The sequence below is a fragment of the Ambystoma mexicanum genome, chromosome 7p, assembly GCF_040938575.1.
Source record: "Ambystoma mexicanum isolate Mex_15411 chromosome 7p, UKY_AmexF1_1, whole genome shotgun sequence".
NCBI lineage: Eukaryota > Metazoa > Chordata > Amphibia > Caudata > Ambystomatidae > Ambystoma > Ambystoma mexicanum.
The window spans coordinates 203,015,394-203,034,881 of record NC_090939.1 but is presented as its reverse complement, the minus strand read 5'-3'; the positions used below and the strand labels follow the sequence as shown (position 1 = coordinate 203,034,881).

Genomic DNA, 19,488 nt, shown 5'->3' with positions numbered 1-19,488 from the left:
TTATTTGGAGTTTGGACACCGACGGAGACCAACGACTGCTGGCGGTCAGCTGGTTGCCGTGAGCTCCCCATCCTGTGAGGGAAGCATCCGTCACTACAGTCACCTCTGGCCACGGTTGCCAAAAAGGCTCCCCCTTCATCAGATTCCCTTTGCTGGCCCAACACAGAAGATCCTGAAAGACCATGAGCGGAATCTGAAGGACATCCAACATTTTGCCTGAGAATTGCGACCACTGCGTCCTAAGAGCCCATTGAAGGGAATGCAGAATGCCATGAGACCTAGCAACCTTAAAAATGCGAAAAGCTGGGAGACTCTGGGCATGTTGAAATTTGTTCACCATCTGTACAATGTCATGAGACCTCACCCTTGGTGGCGAGCACTTACCCAGGGATGTGTCCAATACAACCCATATGTACTGGAGCTGTTGGGAAGTTGTCATATGCGACTTCTTGAATTTGAGGGAGAAGCCCAGCTTGTGAAGGGAGTGGCAGGTTAGGCTGAGATGATCCAAGGCTTGTTCTGGAGAACGCGCTCTGATCAGCCAGTCGTCCAGAGAGGGGTAGACGTGAATCCCCCCTCTCCTGAGATACGCTGGCACCACCACCATGAGCCTGGTAAAGACCCTCGGGCGGAGGTCAACCCGAACCCGAAACTGCCAACTGCAAACCTCAGGGTTTTTCTGTGCTTTGGATGGATCGGCACATGAAAATAAGCATCCTGTAGGTCCAATGACACCAACAAATCCTGAAGTCGAAGGGCATGAAGGACCTGAGAAAGAGTGACCATCTTGAACTTGTCCTTCCTGAGGAACTTGTGTGAGCAACGTAAGTCCAAGATGGGTCTCAGTCCTCCGTCTTTCTTGGAAATCAAAAAATATGGGGAATACCTGCCCTTGTTCCTCTCCGCTACAGGCACCAGTTCTATAGCCCCTTTCTCAAGATTTCCTGCACAAGGAGCGGATCCGGAATCTTCAAAGAGAGCTTCCCTGGTGGATTGTCGTGAGGCCGACTTAAGAAGGGGAGGCAGGCGCCGTGGGCTATTTTTTCCAGAACCCACGCATCTGCAGTAATGGCTCACCACTCTTAAAATGCTGAGACAGACTGCCCCCAACCGGCGAACAATGGGACCTGGCTTCATAGCTGTTTTGGAGCGGTTGCAGCAGCGCCTGGAGGCAAAGAGGTAGCTGCCCGAGTGGCTTTGGCACCTCCTCCCCGTCCACCACGAGGAACTTTACATGGCCACTTTGACTGGCTGATCCTCTCGCTCTACCAAAAAAGGAGTAGTAACGAAAGGCACCACCCCTCCACTGCTGTCCCCTAGGACGAAAAGTCGGAGGTTGACGCACAGCTGCACCCAAAGATTTAGCAGCTGTTTTGTATGTTTGCAACCTGTCAAGGCTCTTGTCAGCCTGGCTGCCAAACAAATGAGAACCGTCAAAGGGCATGTTGAGAAGACGGGCCTGCACACCCGGAGCAAACCCCGACTTCCACAACCACGCAAACCTGCGTATCACGGTGCTCGCAGCCATGGACCGGCTGACACTATCAGCCGTGTCCAACCCAGACGGAAGGGATTCACACATGGCATCCTTGCCATCCTGCACAATAGCAAGAAACCCATCCCTTGTGGGAATATGCTCAGCCACTAGAGACATTTCCACAGAGTGTGCGAACATTTTGCCAAGGTACAGGTGGAGTTGTCCGATTTCAGTGCCATACTCCCAGCCGAAAATACCTTGCGTGCCCATCCATCGAAGCACTTGTCGCCCCAATCAGGAGGGATGGTGGGGTATGCCACCTGAACCACCAAACTCTCAGGAGTAGGGTGTGTGGATAGGCAGCTGGGGTCACTACTGGATGGGCGGTATTTCTTAGTCAACGACGTGCTGACTGCTGGAAGAGACTCCGGGTTGTTCTAAGTAGCAGCCACCCTGTTCTGTAACGCCATGTGAAAAGATAACACTGGGTCAGTGGACAGACCCTGATCTAAAATGTCAGTCAGGTCATCTGATCGAAGTCAACTGGAGGGCTGGACCACCCTAGGTACTTCTCAACTCTCAACGTCAACCTCCTATAGGAGGATTCAGCATGAGGCCCAGGCTCTGCCCTACCAAACTCCATCTCAGGAGATGTGTCAAGGCCACTGACATCATGTAAAGACTGACGCAGATCCTCCAACTGACTGTCCTCAGAAAAGACAATTTCAGGAGCTTCAGGTGTTTCACCAGGAACATCAAAAGGTTCCAGCTCAATATCAGACCTCATCCTCATCCTCATACATATTCTGTAGAAAATGAAATAACTCCTTCCGAGCTACAGGAGCAGACCTGGATTCAAGAACAGGCTTCATAGTCTTAGACAGAGCCTTTCTCGGAGGACCCACAGCCACAGGCCCCCCCCCACCCCCAACGGCAAATTCTGGCCATTAGGCCCGCTGGCTTTCGAAGGCGCAGACTGCTTCGGCGTCGACAAGGGCGCTGAAGGCTCAGAGGGCCTGACCGAGGGCAAAGCCCCGACAGCTGCACTCGATGGACACGGCGCGAACAATGTCGACGCCTTCCTCAACACCTTCCCAGACTTCGACGGTGTCATCGGGGACGAAGACCGCAACCTGGATCTTGCACGTCTCTGGCAATCTACCGAAACCTTGTCCAAACAGGACCTCAACGGTTCCAGATGTTTATCGCGCCGACTGCCCGGGCCCGAGGGCGCACGAGCGTCGGACCAAGACCGTTCCCTGAAGGCCTCAACCGAAGGCACGGACGGAACAGTGCCCCGAGATTGAAAAAATGATTTTCACCCTGAATGCCTCCCACTTCTCCGGAGTAAAGGATTTAGTGAGACAAGCCACTTTCCTCACTGAGCCAACATCCGACGAGGAAGGGGAAGGCGAATAGTGACGCTGCTTCCGGTAGTGTCTCGACGAGGATGAGTTGCAGGAACCACTCTGGGCCAGAGATCCCCTAGGCTGTCATGACCCTTACCCCTGGCCCTCACTGGCAAGTCAGCCTTCCAGTCAGGGCCAGGTCAAAGGCATAAAAACCTCATCCAAGACTCTCTTGGAGTCAGTTCTGGCGCCAGGCTCATAGCCATCATGAAGACCAACATTAGAATGGGACTATTTACTTGGGACTATTTAACTTGGGGGGGCTCAGCCAACATGGAGGCACGCACATAGCTCAGTTACAAGGAACTGAGCTATGCGGTCTAGTCTTTTGGTTGTGGCAGGCCTGGGACTATTTTACCTGGACTATTTTACCTGAGACTATTTAAACTGCACCCAAACAGCAGAACATGCTTCGCGTTATTCTGCTGTGGGCAGCGTAACGCTCACCGTGTCCAGTTCTTTGATGCCAGCTTACCTGAAACCAAGGACCTGCAGAGAGAGAAAGAACACTACAAAACTTACCTGGAACAGTATCCTGTCTTCAATCCATCGCCGACTTCAGTTCCACTAACCTGAAGGTACGAACTCCATCATCCGGCACCGCATGCATCCTGGAATAGCATAACCTGGAAAGAGGAGAAAGAAAGCATTAGTAAGCGTTTACTCACGTTTCCTCCCGAACGAAGAAAGCCACACAATTCTTACCTGGGTAGTCATGTCCTGGTCAGTATCTTCGCTGGAACATCACGGCGCTCGGCGAGGAACATCGCGACCTGCAAGGAGAGAAAAGACACACGTTAGCCAAATAAAAGGCGAAACAGCGCTGCGCATCGCGCATTACTCACCAGACAGTATCGCGCACACCGCGCTTTCGCGTACCGGCTCATGCTCATCTTCAAACTGCATGACACCACCAAAATACCTTTCCATACCTAAAAGGAAAGAAGACAGACATTATTATTCAAACTAAGAGGAACATAAGAACTGCATATAAAGACTGTAAAGCAGCAAACCTACGGAATCGCAGCAGACCTGGATTCCCACAGGGGGCTTGCACCAGTGAAGTAACTTGGTTGCTGCTCGCCCCCCACATCTACGCGCCCCTGCTACGAGGAGCAGGACGGAGAATCCACCTTTTACAATATTAAGGTGAGGAGAAGGCCCAAGGGGGAGGAAGGAGTTGAGGCCAAGGGAGGTGGGAAAACAAAGACAATCTGGTATTGAATCCAGCTCTCCTATATTGCAGACTCATCTTTAACCAGAGGCCTTAGCAAGGGACCGGGAGAGAGTTTGAGAGTGCAAATCATCCAACCAGGGCTGGGTGGCGTCCCTGTGGATACCAGGTGAGCGTAACAGGACTCAAACCGATGGGGAGAGTCCCCCCTTTAGTCGTCAGTGGAAAGACCAGCAGTTATTTGGAATTTATGGGATTTGAATACCCAACCTACCTGCAATTTCCCCTTACACTCCTGCAAGGCCTTGACAGTCAACGAGTGGCACTTCGAGCAGTCGTCCGTGTCGTGGCTCTCGCCCAAATACCTCAAGCACAAACGGTTCAGGTCTACGATGGACATTTTGGACTTACAGTCCTGGGACTTTTTGAAGCCAGACCGCGGGGTCGGCGGGGTAGAAGAAGACGACATTATCGAAGTAGATAACACGAGGCGCGCCGAGTTCTTGAAGAAAACACGTTTGCAGAAAAAACTGAACTGAGGCAACGGGCCCCGTGCATGCTACTTATAACATCCAATGACATCACACTCGACGGAGGCCTGCGAGGGACATCGACCCAACATCGACGCAGGACGCCCTCTGCCGAAAAATTCCAAAGCAGCACAGTTGTGGACATTACATGTCAAAGATATGGAATACGTTGGAGGACACAATCCATTTGAAAAGCCTATGGCATTTAGGCCCTAACCCAAGGCTACAGTAAAACAGAAGCCTAGCCATGATTGTCAAACAAGTGGGGCCTGAAGTTAATGCAGCTGGGCCCACCGCAGTGACTTTAACATCTGTAAATGCTCACACAGTACTGTTGAGTGGGCATTTACAGATTTTGGGTGGGCCTTACGGTCTCAGGTCCTACCCAGTCTATGCCTCTGGGAACCAGAAAGTAGGAACTACTGGCATAGATGAACAAGTTACTTCTTACCTTGTAACGTTCTTTCGATGGGATGTTCCTCCGACGTATTCCTTTTCTTAGATATCTCCTTCCATCTCTGCTGGCCTCGGAAAATTTTTCTCTAGAGGGCGCTGCGCGTCGACATCCGCCGAGTCGATGTCCCTCGACAGCTGCCGTATCGACGTCATCCTGCCTATAAAGGCCGCGCGCAGCGTCCGTTGCTCAGTTCCGTTTTGTAGCCCACAGTATTTCTGTCTAGACTAGACTAATCACCCTGAAGGAGCGTAAACTGCAACAAGGGAAGTAGAACTGCGGGGATGGATGGGAGGGTCGATGAGGAATACGTCGGAGGAACATCCCATCGAAAGAACGTTACAAGGTAAGAAGTAACTTGTTCTTCGAAGGGATTGTGTCCTCCGACGTATTCCTTATCTTAGATGGGCTCCCATAGCAGTATTCTATTATTGGAGGTGGGAGTACTGACTTCACGCTGCCTTCTATTGATGAATAGAGTGCAATACTGCCCTTCCAAACCTAGTCTCTTGACTGGAGGAGGAATCCAAGTTGTAAAATCGTGTAAAGGTATGGACGGACGACCATGTGGCGGCCGCACAAATGTCTTTAACCGGCACTCCTCTTTTGAGGGCCGATGAAGCTGCAATACCCCTGGTCGAATGAACCCTAAGGTTTTGAGGGGGCTCTTTTCCTGCCAGTTTATAAGATTCCAAAATGGCTAGAATGATCCATCTGGAAATGGTCTGCTTAGTTATCGGTAACCCCAGCTTGTGACCTGTGTAGCCTACAAACAGCTGGTCTGCTTGTCTTATCCTGGCCAGTCTACTGATGTAAAAACTTAAAGCCCTTCTAGGGTCCAGCCTGTGTAACCTCTCTTCCTCTTTCCCCGGATGAGGAGGAGGATAGAAAGATGGCAGGGTAATCTTCTGAGTGATATGGAATTCAGAAACCACCTTTGGGAGGAAATTAGGCTTCACTTGCAGGACAACTTTGTCTTTGTGAAAGATTTTATGAGGGGGTTTACAAGAAAGAGCTTGTAACTCGCTCACCCTTCTAGCAGATGTAAGTGCTATTAAAACAGTTTTAAGGGTAAGAAATCTTAACGAACAAGAATGGAGTGGTTCGAAAGGTGTGCCCATCAGGAAAGTTAGGACTAAGTTTAAATCCCATAGGGGAACCTGGAATGGTCTTGGGGGATAAACGTTGGTTAACCCCTTTAGAAACTGTATTACCAAGGGTAACTTGAAATAGGATGGTTCTTCTGCAGTGCGCTTAAAGATGGATAGCGCTGCGAGATAGCCCTTACTGGTGCCAACTTGAAGGCCTGAATTCACCAAATAGAGTAGGAAGGACAAAACCATTGGTGTACCACATGAAAAGGGGTCGATATTCTTTTCTCTACACCAGCTGCAAAATCTGTTCCAACGGCAGCGGTATAAAGAATTTGTTGCTGGCCTCCTTGCCGAAAGCAACACCTCCATAACATCATCAGGGAGGTCCCAATCCTTGTACCTCTCCCTTCTGTGAGAGTAGGTTCTCTCTGAGTGGAAGTCGAATTGGAGGGCAGATGGACAAGTCTAGAAGGTCCGGGTACCATGTTCTCCTGGCCCAATCTGGGGCAATTAGGATCATGGTTTTCCGGAATCTTCTCAACCTCCTGATCATTTGAGGAATGACAGGGACCGGTGGGAACGCGTACAGAAGCGGAAACTCCCAGTCCACTATGAACGCGTCTCCCAGAGCTCCTCTCGGGGGAAATTCCCTTGAGCAGAACAGATCGCACTTCCTGTTGACACTGGTGGCGAACAGATCCACCTGAGGGGTTCCCCAAAGGGCGAAGATCTCTTGAAGGACTTCCTGAGATAGTTCCCACTCGTGGGAGACTGTGCTCTGCCTGCTCAGAGCGTCCGCTGTCAAGTTCTTCTCTCCGGCTAGGTGAACTGCCGATAGAGAGATTCCTTCTTGGATTGCCCAAAACCAGAGCTGCATCGCCTCTCTGCACAGGGGTAGTGATCCTACGCCTCCTCTTTTGTTGAGGTAATGCATGGCCACTGTGTTGTCCGTCATTATCAGGACATTCTTCCCTTGTACAGCTGGCAGGAACGCCTTCAGCGCAAGTCTGATGGCCCCCAGCTCTAACAGGTTGATATGTAGTCTGGACTCCGATGGAGACCAACAACCGCTGATGGTCAAGTCGTTGGCGTGGGCTCCCCACCCCGTGAGTGAGGCATCCGTGACTACTGTTATCTCCGGCCAGGTTTGCCAAAACTGTTCTCCTTTCAGAATGTTCTCCTGACAGGCCCACCACTGAAGGTCTCGAGCCACCCTTTCGGGAACCTGAAGAAGATCTGTCATTCTTTCTGAGAATTGTGACCACTGAGTCCTCAGTGCCCACTGGAGGGATCTCATTCTCAGGCGAGCCTCTGGCACTAGGAAAATGCAGGATGCCATGAGGTCTAGCAACCTCAAAAAGTCGAAGGCTGGGAGACGTTGGGCATTTTGGAACTTGGTAACCATCTGTAGAATATCTTGAGCCCTCACCTCTGGTGGCGAGGCTTTTCCCAGGGAAATGTCCAGGATCGCTCCGATGAACTGGAGTCTTTGCAATGGTATCATTTGTGACTTCTTTAAATTGAGGGAGAAGCCCAATCTGTGAAGGGAGTGGCAAACGTGATTTAGCTGGATCTGAGCTTGTTCCGAAGATACATCCCTGATCAACCAATCGTCCAGGTAGGGGTAGACGTGAATCCCTTCCCTCCTTAGACTTGCAGCCATTACCAACATTAACTCTCGGGGCGGAGGTCAGCCCAAATGGCAGCACTCGAAATTGATAATGAGATTTGCCAATTGCGAACCTCAGGTATTTCCTGTGTTTGAGATGGATAGGCACATGGAAATAAGCGTCCTGAAGGTCCAGAGATACCAACCAGTCCGGGAACTGAAGGGCCTGAAGGATCTGAGAAAGAGTTACCTTATTGAATTCGTCTTTCCTGAGGAATTTGTTCAATTCTCGCAAGTCCAAGATGGGTCTCAGTCCTCCGTCTTTATTTGGAATGAGAAAGTAAGGGGAGTACCAGCCCTTGTTCCTCTCCGCTACAGGTACCGGTTCTATGGCACCTTTCTCTAGCAGGTCCAAAATTTCCTGCAAGAGGAGCGGATCTGGAGCTTTCTGAGAGCTGATCCCCGGTGGATGACTCCGAGGTATGCGTAGGAGAGGCAGGCAGTAACCTTGGGCAACTGTTTCCAATGCCCAAGCATCTGACGTGATAGCCTGCCATTCCGCCAGATGTTGAGTTAACCTGCCTCCTACAGGTGTCCTGTGAGTGAAGTCCTCAGAGTGGTTTTGGGGCAGCTGATGCAGATGCCGATTGTAAAGAGGCACCTGCTGTTGCTGCGGCTTTTGAATATCTACCCCGTCCACCTCGGGTAGTTCTTCTTTGTCCCCTTTGAGCCGGTCGTCCTCTACCTCTTCCGAATGCGGAGTAGAAGCGAAAGGACTTGCCCCTCGCAGAGGTTCCTGTGGGACGAAAAGGTGTCCGACGGATTGCAGCGCCTTGGGATTTTGCTGCTGCTTTTGATGTTTGCCGTTTTTCTAAACTGTCATCCGCCTTTTTCCCAAACAAAGAAGAGCCATTGAATGGCATGTTCAAGAGCCTGGCTTGCACATCTGGGGCAAAACCAGACTTTCTCAACCAAGCGAATCTCCTGGTTGTTGTACTTGCCGCCATTGCTCTGCTGATACGGTCAGCCGAATCAATGCCCGTCTGGAGGGATTCGCACATAGCGTCTTTACCGTCCTGTATGATATTTAGGAACGCCTCCCTTTCTTCTCCCTCCGGGATGCAGTCAGCCGCTGTAGAAGCACACTCCCAAAGTGTATGGCTGAATCTAGAAAGGGTGCAAGTAGCATTAACAGATTTTAACGCCATGCTACATGCCGAAAAAAACTTCCTTTGCCATAGCATCATATTTCTTATCGTCCCTGTCCTGTGGGACGGTAGGGTAAGCAGTCTTGACGTCAGTAGAAGATGCTGCCTGTACCACCAGGCTTTCTGGGGATGGGTTTTTTGACAAAAACTCTGGGTCTGCAGAAGATACCCTGTATTTTGTAGACAGTTTTTTTATTTACTGCTGGGACGACATCTGGGGTTTCCCAGTTCGTCATAATCTTCCTCTGAAGAGCTTTATGAAAGGGCACTACAGGATCCTCCTGTGGACCTTTGTCAAGAATATCCGCGAGGTCATCTTGTTGGAAAGCCTGTGAAGGTGTTGACCACCCCATAAATTCTGTGATCCTGGCCATTAAGGCTCTATAGGGGGTTTCAGCATGCTCCCCCCTGGCCTAGCAAACTCCACCTCAGGGGAAGTGTCTAACCCACTTGCCTCATGTAAGGAATCATGAAGATCCTTTAACCTGCGTTCTTCTGAGGATAACTCCTCTCTAACTGGGGTTGCAGGTCCCTGCAACTCAAATGTGTCTTCCTGTTCAGATAGTTCTCCCTCTTCCATAATTGAGGACATAGTTCTCAATTGTTCTGAACTCACAAAGGGTGTAAAACCCATCTCCAATGCAGAGGGTGCCAAACTTGTCATAATCGGCCTAGAAAACGTAGATGCCGTCGACGCCCAAGGCTTCGGGCGTGGCGTCGAAAACAAAGGCGGAGGCCTCGAGGTCCTCGATAGAATTGGGATTCTGCTCGAGGAAGTCCACAATCTCGACGCCATCAAGGACCTGGGGATAGCCACTGGGTGCGTCGTAACCGTGACTTTCCTTGGCGTCGACGCCTGCGTCGAAGATGCTGTCGAGTCGACAGACCCGTGTGTCGAAGGTCCCTTCGACAACGGCGTGGAAGACACCGGCGTCGACGGAACCTTCGTCGATGGCGTCGACGGACCTTTCGAAGAAGGTTTTGAGGTCATAGCTTTACTCGCGGGTTCGTGACGCGCTCGAGAAGCTTCCTTCGCCGGGTACTGCGACTTGCAGCATTTTTGACCTTTGGGTCTTTCGACCAGAGCATCGCTCTCGGCAGTCTTCGAGGGGGTCGAGGCCGCTTTCTCGAAGACGCTCATCATATTTTTGCGGAATTCCTCCCATTCAGCGCGGGAACTATGTTTCGTGGGGCAAGGGATTCTCTTAGGAGAAACAGAGGAAGAGGAGGACGGAGAAGGGGATCTTCGACGTCTCCTCTCGAGTGCTTCGATCTCGAGGAGTGATGGGACCCACTCCGAGACCTGGAGCGCGAATGGTGACGAGGAGACGAATGTCTCGACTTTGTCGAGGAAGAAGAAGCTTTTGAAGTCTTACCTTTCTCCAGCTTCCCCCTATGCTCCTTCAGGGCCTTAGCTGTCATGGACATACAGTCCTCGCACTCCGAACAATGGTGTTCAGCTCCCAAACACCACAGACAAACTCTGTGAGGGTCAGTCAGCGACATCTTTTACCCGCAATCTCGGCATTTTTTGAAGCCGGACCGAGGGGTCGTCGGTTCCAACGAGGAAGCCATCGAGTACGGATCGAATATCTCGAGGTAAATAGGATAAATTGTCTACGAAACTGAGCAACGGTATCCCGAGGCACTGAGTAAGCGCAGAAAAACGGAACTGAGCAACGGACGCTGCGCGCGGCCTTTATAGGCAGGATGACGTCGACGTCGATACGGCGGCTGTCGAGGGACATCGACTCGGCGGACGTCGACGCGCAGCGCCCTCTAGAGAAAAATTTTCCGAGGCCAGCAGAGCTGGAAGGAGATATCCAAGATAAGGATTACGTCGGAGGACACAATCCCTTCGAATGATTTATTTATTGCAACATTCAGTTGGGGAGTAAGGGCACACATAGAACAATGAAGACAAGATTAGAGAGCGCCGCAGTCTGGCCTTTCGAAGTACTGCAGCATTCAAGCATTTGAAGTTGACAATAAGAACTAAACACAATTTCTGGGTCCTCGAGGCCAACTGTGACACTACTTAAATCTAAACACGCCGACAGCCCCACACCTTCCCAAGTATGTTGCATACTGCTACTCTATGTAACAAAATGTTATCACGTCAAGGTGAGTAAAACAAAGTCTGCAATCAACAAATCGGAGCAACTAAACCATTGTCTTTCTTGTTAGATAAGTCATTTTCTTTTATTTTGTAAAGCTCCCAACTGGAAAAAAATTTTTGTAAAATTGCAGTGTTAGCATTCATGTCTTACCTCATCACCCATCTGGGGAACAAATGGAGATTTTCGGGGCATAGTATCAGTTATCCAAATAGAAGGCTGCCAAGCACTGGACACTTGCTGGTTTTCTGCTTGTTCTGTAGAAGTCCTCTTCATGTTCAAATAATGAGGGAGGGGGAGGAAACAATTTCGTTGAACAATTTAAAACTGCAACACGGGCAACAACAGATGCATCACACCATATGAATATTTTTATCATAACCAACGCCGAGTACAAATCAACAAAGAACAAATTACTTCCTATCGGTATTGTTCTTTCTGATGGATTAGTCATTCCTCTCACACATTTCTCATCTAAAATACATATATCCCTCCAGTATTAGCTGACCTTCAGAAACCTTTTCAGCCACAAGGCGGTGCGCAATGTGACTTCACTTGGCACTGTTGACACCCATGACTCTGGCCATAATGCATATGGAGCTGGCTGCAGCTCAACCTTTGTTGCACCTTTTTGCCCCATGCTCAGCAGCTGAGGGAACGCAGCACATAATGGTGTATGTACTATGCATAGGAGGGGTGGGTTGGAATGGCGCGGAGCTTGTGGTAGGAAGTACTTATACAGGGGTATGCAACCTTTGGCTCTCTACATGTTTACGATTACATCTCCTACTAGCCCTAGCAAGCACAATCAAAAGATGAGGAATCAACAGCATTAACAAGATGCAGGTGCATCTAATCGACCAGAAAGAAAATTACCAAACTCAGGTAATTATTTCATGGATTCCTGCCATCCACAGATTCCTCATCATGTACTCCAAAAGCAGTACAGTAACTGGAGAACTTCTGGCGTACCGCCTGACCAGATAAGGGTACAAGTAATAGTGTTTGGAAAAAATGTGCAAAGAAACTTAGCTGCCTGAAAGATCAGAACAGGAACACTTTTCTGCAGAGTAGACATGGCAGCCAGAACTCTGACAGAACGGGGTCTGAAAACCTAGGCCAATTATTTCCCTGCAGGACCATAGAAATTGCAAACTAAGGTGAAACAGACACAGATAAGAGCTATACTTCCATCGCCTTTTATGGCACGTGGGCCGAGGGAAGTGTGATTAGTCAGGAATGAAACTCGGACACAAGAGGATTTTCCCTGCCTAAACCAAAAGTAAGGATCAGTCTGTGTCAGGATGTCAAAATCAAGCTGTCCTTGTGTCCAAATGTTCTACTCTGACCATCGCACTATAAACCAAACAAAAACGTGAAAGGGGTCATGTCTATAACCTATGATGCCATTTGAAAAAAAGTTTATGAAGAAAATATAAGTAGTTTCAAATCAAAAGTTCTTCAGGGATAAAGAGTCCTTGTTCCAGAGGGTGACTCCCTTCCCCTGGATACAACAGTTCCTTGGTGCTTGGGCTCACAGTGGCCCTGTTAAACACACACGCACACAGTTCTAAAGTTCCATTCACTTCAAAGTTCTGTGGCCAGGATCTTTTTCCCATTTGTCTGGCCCTCACAGTCCTAATATCCTTGCTTAGGACCTCTTGGTTCCTCCCATTTGTAAATTGCCCGGTATACTCTCCTGCCAGGACTTCTCATCTTCATGTACTTTAAATTGCCTGGTATACTTTTATGCCAGGAATTCTTGTATTCATCCATTTCCACAATTGTATATCCACTTTGTTGAACACAATATTCTCTTGAAACAGCATTCGCTTTTGTGCTCCCATATATTTGCATTCCATGCATTCACATACTAGTAAGGGCTTTGGGTTCATTTCACTTTCTTTGATTATAAACAGTCTGTTTTATTTTGTTCTTAAGACTGTTTTACTATTATTTGCATTTGGTGTACCTGCTGATACGACCATGAGTCCCCAATATCCTTCGGTTGACTCACCAGCTCTTGTTGGCGTTCTTGGGCTCTTGCGCGGTCACTGAGTGAAGGTACTCGTCCTGTTTTCCCTTTGTGACTGCTTTCTCTGCGTCTTTGAATTTCCTGCGGCTTCCCTTCAACACGCCGGTTTCCGAGTGGGCTCTCACAGTTAAGGGCCTGCTTTCACCAGTCGGCGAATGCCCAGGAATTTTTTCCTGTTCTCCCAGCATCTTTTCAGCGCCTTTCCTTCTTGCACCGTTTCCCTTCATATGCCTTGAGCCGCGCAGCACCGCCACACATGTTCGGACATCGAATATCACAGTGAAGTGGACCCTTCTCTCCATCCACAGCAGCCTTTTACTGAGGGCATCCGGTGTTTCAATTTCCCAGGCATAGGTGTTTTCCGCCAACAGCTAGAACACTTGTTGGGCTGAAAGCCTCTTTCGTTCTGCAATGCTCTTCCTTCCTCATCCCAGTATTCAGAGCATTCTGGGACCAGGAGTCCAATTCTGATGTGTGATAAAAAAATAAATAAATAAAAATAAAAAAGAGTTTGAATAATCACTTTCAACATGCCTGGATGGTAAAGCAGTTCAAGCAGATGAAGATGGAACTGATATTATAAGTTACTCACCGTAGTAACTAACATACGCTTAATCCATAGTCCCCTTTCCTCCATCCTATATGGGCGTCCCAGCCAAGGGACGGGATACAGAACCTTTCACCAGAAAAAACCTTCTTCCCCTTTAGATTTAGAGGCGCGTGGGGTTGCGGCCCAGGGAGCATGCGCTGCCCTGACCCCGCCCTCTGGCACCACACCTTAGTCCCCATTGAGGCATCGACAATAGATTTAACATTGCCTAATGACACCAGTATTATTAGAGGGGAGGTCGGTGGGACGTATAGAGGAAAGGGGACTATGGACTAAGAGTACGTTAGTCACTACGGTGAGTAACTTATAATTATTCTTACGTCCCGTCCTCTTTCTTCCATACTGTATAGGTAATTACAACTGATTGTAGCCCCCCATGTGGAGAGGAGACCCTCCTTAAGCAAATAGGTTCAGTTCTAGAGCCGGCAGCCAAACAGTAATGCTTGCAGAAAGCCGAGGGAGAGACCCAAGTGGCTGCTCTGCGCACAATGTCCAGCAGGGGAACACCAGAGAGGAACGCAGTATTCAAAGCAATGGCTCTGGTGGAATGGGCTCTCGGAGGACCTGGCAATGGTCTGTCAGACAATTGATGGCAATGCATGATAGAGCTGGAGAGCCACCTGGAGATGGAAGCCTTCGATAGGGCCTTCGCATGCCCTTCAGGTCCAAAGTTGATGAAAAGTTGAGTAGCCCTTTGAAAATCTTTTAGGGCGTGCCACATATAAATTCAAGGCACATGACATGTCCAGTGAATACAAGGGCCATTCAGCAGGCGTAGAAGGGTTTGCAAAGAAAACTGGTAAGGTCAAGGTTTTGATCAAATGAAATTCAGACAGACCTTTGGCCTAAAGGACAGATGAGTCTGTAGAACCATCTTGGATTGGTGGAAAGACAAATTTGGAGACTTACAGGATAAAGCCTAGATTTCTCCAACAAGCCTGGCCAAGGTGGGGGGCGTGGCTACATGGCGACGGACTAGGACGTGCTTTCCGTGTACTCCTGTGATCCGGAGATGATTTGTCGACAATACGTTCTCTAATGCCAATTGAGAAATATGGATTTGAAGCTACGGCACCATGAGGTTGGCGGGCATGATATGGTGCGAGGTCCAACACGTAACAAGCAAGAGGAAAAGAGAGCGGAGGCAGTGAAGTTGGAGCGCAGCCGGGGAACGAAGCAACAAAATGGTGTCCACCGGAGAACAAAGGGAAGGGCTGAAGAATGTGGCGCTGGTGATTTAACGGGAGGATTCGCCTGCATGGACAGCAATTCCCGATCGAGAGAAGATTGCAAGAGTGTGGCACCCGCGGGACTGCAAGCGCTGCTGACCGGCGAGGCGCAGATGAAAGCTACGTAGACTTGTCGCGAGGGAAGAGGCTAGCAACACAATAACAATAGGACACTGCGGCACACGGAAGAAACAGAGCGTTGGGGCTCAGCTGCTGCATTGGGACATTGTATAACGGCGCGCGAGCATATGCGCACACTATATGAACTCCATCTGATGTTTGTGTACCATCGCGCAGTGCACGCCCCTGACTTGGATCTAGCAGGAGATTACCACCACCACGGTGCTGCAGACTGTAGCCAAGTTGTGCATTTCGCCCACTAGACAGGCACTGCGCTCCTGCCTCTGCCTCAGCTGAGATTAAGCAGCACCTCGAATAAACGGAACGCAAACACCCTACAAAGGCTGCGGGGGAGCAACTTAATGCAATCCTGACACTGGCTACAAGCATCGGCTGGCGTGCACCGCATTTGAGCACCAGACAACATTATCATATTGGGGATAAGACAGAGGGTGTTCATGTCACAAGATATAATAGCTTGCGGGTCAGGCGCGGTGTGGGAAAGGATTGTGGCACGCCCCGGACACGTCGGATGCTCACACGGAAGAAACAGAGAACACTGGGGCTCGGCTGCTGCATTGTGACATTGCATCACAGCGCGCATCATACGCGCACACTGCATGAACCTTATTTTTACTCTATCTGGTTTTCGTGTACTGCTACACGAGCGCTGCCGGGAGTGCTCGGGAATCCACCAATGCTTTACGCGCAGTGCGCGCTCCAGACTTGGAGCTAGCAGGTGATTACTGCAACCACAGTGATACAGACTGGAGCCGTGTTGTGCATTTCGCCCACTAGACAAGCAATGCCCCGCCCGTCTTTGCCTCAGCCGAGATTAAGCAGCACTTCGGATAAACTTAACGAAAGCACCCCACAAAGGCTGCGAGGGAGCAACTTAATGTAATCCTGACACTGGCTACAAGCGTTGGCTGGAGTGCACCGCATTTCAAGCGCCAGACAACAGAACCACATTGAGGATAAGACAGAGGGTGTTTATGTCACAAAAGATAACAGCTTGTGGGTCAGGCACGTTGCGGGCGGGGATTGCGGCACGCCTCGGATGCTACCTGCTACTCGAGGACTCACCGGTGAAGTGGAGGCATGTAGTTGCGGGTGAGCAAAGTACCATTGCTGCATAGTGTTGTATATGCCGTGGTGCTGGGCGTGACACTGCGCAATTCGGACCCAGATGAGCAGGGCCTGGCGATGGGACGTGGGAACACCATACGAATGCCACGGCAAAACAAGCTATTGGGACACTGACTACAGTAGTCAGAGGAGACGTGGGAGGACACAACCCACTCGTAGAGCAACTTTGCATGCCACCACATAACGGAGCCCATTGCATGATGTCAGTGAAAGGGGCGAGGGCCAAGAGCAAGCAACCTACAATGGAGACCTTTGCAAAGGCACAACAGACCCCCTTGACCCTGGCACAAAGGGTGGTGGCGGCTTCCGGGGATGGTACCCCAGAAGGAGAAAACCATAAGGTCCTAGCAGCCATAACAGAACTGAGCGCTAAGTGGGGTACAGCAATGGTGAATCTACGGACGGCCCTGGAGAACAAAATAGATGCCGTAGGAATCGAAGTCACCGTGCTGCGGCAAGACGTCAGGGCGCTGGCAGAAAGGACAAGTGGCCTGGAGACAGCGGTGAAGACGAACACAGATGTAAGCACAAATAATGCGAAAGAGGTCCACGTACTAAAACAACAGGTTGCTAACCTTGAAAATCGAGTGGAAGAAGCGGAGGGAAGAGCGAGACGGAACAACATCCGAGTGGTCGGCCTGCCGGAGGGAGAAGAGGGCCAAGACCCCACGGACTATGTGGAGAACATGATCCTTCTGGGAGTTCTAGTATGTCACTCTGGGACATTTGATTGGAATCGTGTGGCTTATGGACTCCAAGACCCTGTTGGACTGGAATATAGTGAATTAAATGCATTAGTGTGCTGGGTAGCACTAAGCGTAGCAAATTGGGAACAATCAGGAGTAACAGGAGGGAAGCAGCCTACCCCCGAGAATTAGTAGTAAGCCGGCCATTAGGGCGACTTTACCCTGCTGAGTCGCGAGTACAGGCTTTTGCCAAAAAGGGCTAGATACGGGGGTGCCCGAGTGTTAGGGAGAATTCTCTGTTTAGGCTGAATTTCCTAACCTAGTGAGTCCCCCAGCAGCTTTGCTGGATTTTTGGGGTTTATTTTTTTCTCCTGCCAAGAGTGAGACTCTTTTACCCTCACTCTTGGGCATGATTTGAGTGTGTTCCTTTGACTCTAGATGTGTTTAATGGGCTATGGGGTCTTTTACCCCATAGGGCTTCATGTGTTTTTGTGATGTGTGTTACACAGCACCCTCAGTGCAGTAACACAGCAGTGTCATAGTGACCGCCCAGTATAGACTCCATACCCTGGGACTGACTACTGTCTACCAGGGTATGTAAAGTCACCATTGACTTTACTAGTCTCAAATTCTGAACAGAACTAGTACAAACCATCATATTGTGGACGTACTGGCCGGGGCAATTCGATTGCCCCGGGGTCTGTTAGTCGAGGGGGCACGTCTCCGTCCCCCCTGATTGAGTTTTGGCTGGTGGCAGTGGATACTACTTTTTATATTCGACCGCAAATATATTACTATGGGATTTTCCCATTGTTCGAGGCTACAAACTTTAATTATTTAATTCTCATAACCTCGAACATACTGCCGGTTTATATATTTAATATTAATTCTCTGGTTGGTATTTTGTGCCAAGACTCAGTTCTAAAATGGCGTTTGTGTTCTCTTCTGTGACTCCAACCCAAGTCGAGCCCTTTATTCCCCTTTTTGGTGGGCTTCTCCACAGAAGCCTCCAAAAGTGGTGCCACACTGTCTGGGTAACACAGGGGGTTTAGGCACCCTGGACTGAGTTGCCTAGGCAACTCAAGTCGCACTCCGTCCTGATTGGCCCAAGTGGTGAGCCGGCCGACTCACCACTTAGCATGTTTGAGTGACAGTTAGGCTGGGTGAATGGGGGTTTTCTGCATAAAAGCAGGGCTTTGGGGACTGGAACTTCAGAAGTCGGCACAGGACCTAAGAATCCGACGAGGGAGAAGCTGAGCCGACCTGCTACGACGACACCACCGGTGGAGCCCTGCTGAACCGTCTCACCACTTTTCCCAACGACAGGAGATCTCCAGCCCGGAGAGTCTTCTTCCTTCGACTGGTGGGGATAACCAGTCTGCTTCCTTTTTTGCTTCCTGGAACAACTCGTGGCCGCCTTGCCTGTGCCAAGCACCCCGGCAACCGGGATACCACGTTTTACCACTACCGCGAATCAAAGGGTAGTACCTTTAACTGGAAAACTCAGCGGCTGGTTTCTTCCCTGGCAGTGCAACGACCTTCATCTTTCCTCCACGTCGAAATCTTCTCTTCCTCTGGACGACACCGCGACTTGCACCCGCTGCCAGGAGCAACTGCCCCCGCTGGAGGATCCTTTCCACCTAAGGTACCGTGTTCCGCCTGGCTTCCCTTGTAACCGACTGTACGGGGTAGATTTAGCCCCCGGCTTTCGAACCTGGGACACCCTGGCTAAACTTTTCTGAGCCCAACTAAAACCTCTCTGAACTCCCTGCAAGACTTTTTAAGCCTGTTGTCATTGTGTGATCTTGGGTACATTTGTGCCCTGCTCTCTCCAAGAGTGGGCCCGGCCTATGGACTTTGGCTCACAAGTAACTTTTGACTTTCCTGCCTTGCTTAAGAGTTCCTAAGTATTAGTGTGGTGTATTTTCCTACATTCTGCCTTTTTCCCTCCCTTTTTCGTTAACTTATTGGAGTGCCATCTATAGTTAAGCGCTCACCTCTGTCTGGAAATAAGTGGTGTTAACTAAGACTTGTCTGATAAGGAATAAGGGATGTATATATAATAATAGTAACTGTGTTTAGAGTGATTTACAATATTAGTGCTGGAGTGTTTCAATAAGTGTGTTTTTAAATAAATAATTATATACCTTGTTACCAAAGCTCTGGTCAGTGTTTGCTTGTGCTATTGTATCTGAGTGCCTATTGTGTATACTTTATATACTGCCTAACTCTTCTTGAGGGAAGTCTGACTGCTCAGCCACAGCTACCAGGTAAATCTGGGTGGTACAGACTGCTACCAAGTGGGTTTACTGCCAACACCTGTAGTCCTAAATCTTTTGCAGTGGTCCCCAAGGGAGGGCGAACTGGTTATCCCCACCAGTTCAAAGGAAGAAGACTCTCTGGGGTGAAGATCTTCTCCGTCGTCGGTAAGTGGTGAGGCGGTTCAGCAGGGCTCCACCGGTGGTGTCGTTGCAGGTCGGCTCAGCTTCTCCCTCTTCGGATTCTTTGGTCCTGTGGCGACTTCTGAAGTTCCAGTCCCCAAAGCCCTGCTTTTATGTAGAAAACCCCCATTCATCAGTCCTAGCTG

General features: G+C 49.7%; 1 protein-coding gene across 3 annotated transcripts in view; it reads right to left on the bottom strand.

Annotated features, from left to right (window-relative positions):
- Positions 1-19,488, bottom strand: part of BRWD1 (bromodomain and WD repeat domain containing 1) — a 3,236,587-nt gene that overhangs the window by 1,877,031 nt on the left and 1,340,068 nt on the right. For all 3 annotated transcript variants that reach the window (XM_069636064.1, XM_069636066.1, XM_069636065.1), the window contains one exon: positions 11,226-11,342. In XM_069636064.1, the coding sequence (XP_069492165.1) occupies positions 11,226-11,342 (117 nt within the window). The remainder of the gene's footprint in view (positions 1-11,225; positions 11,343-19,488) is intronic.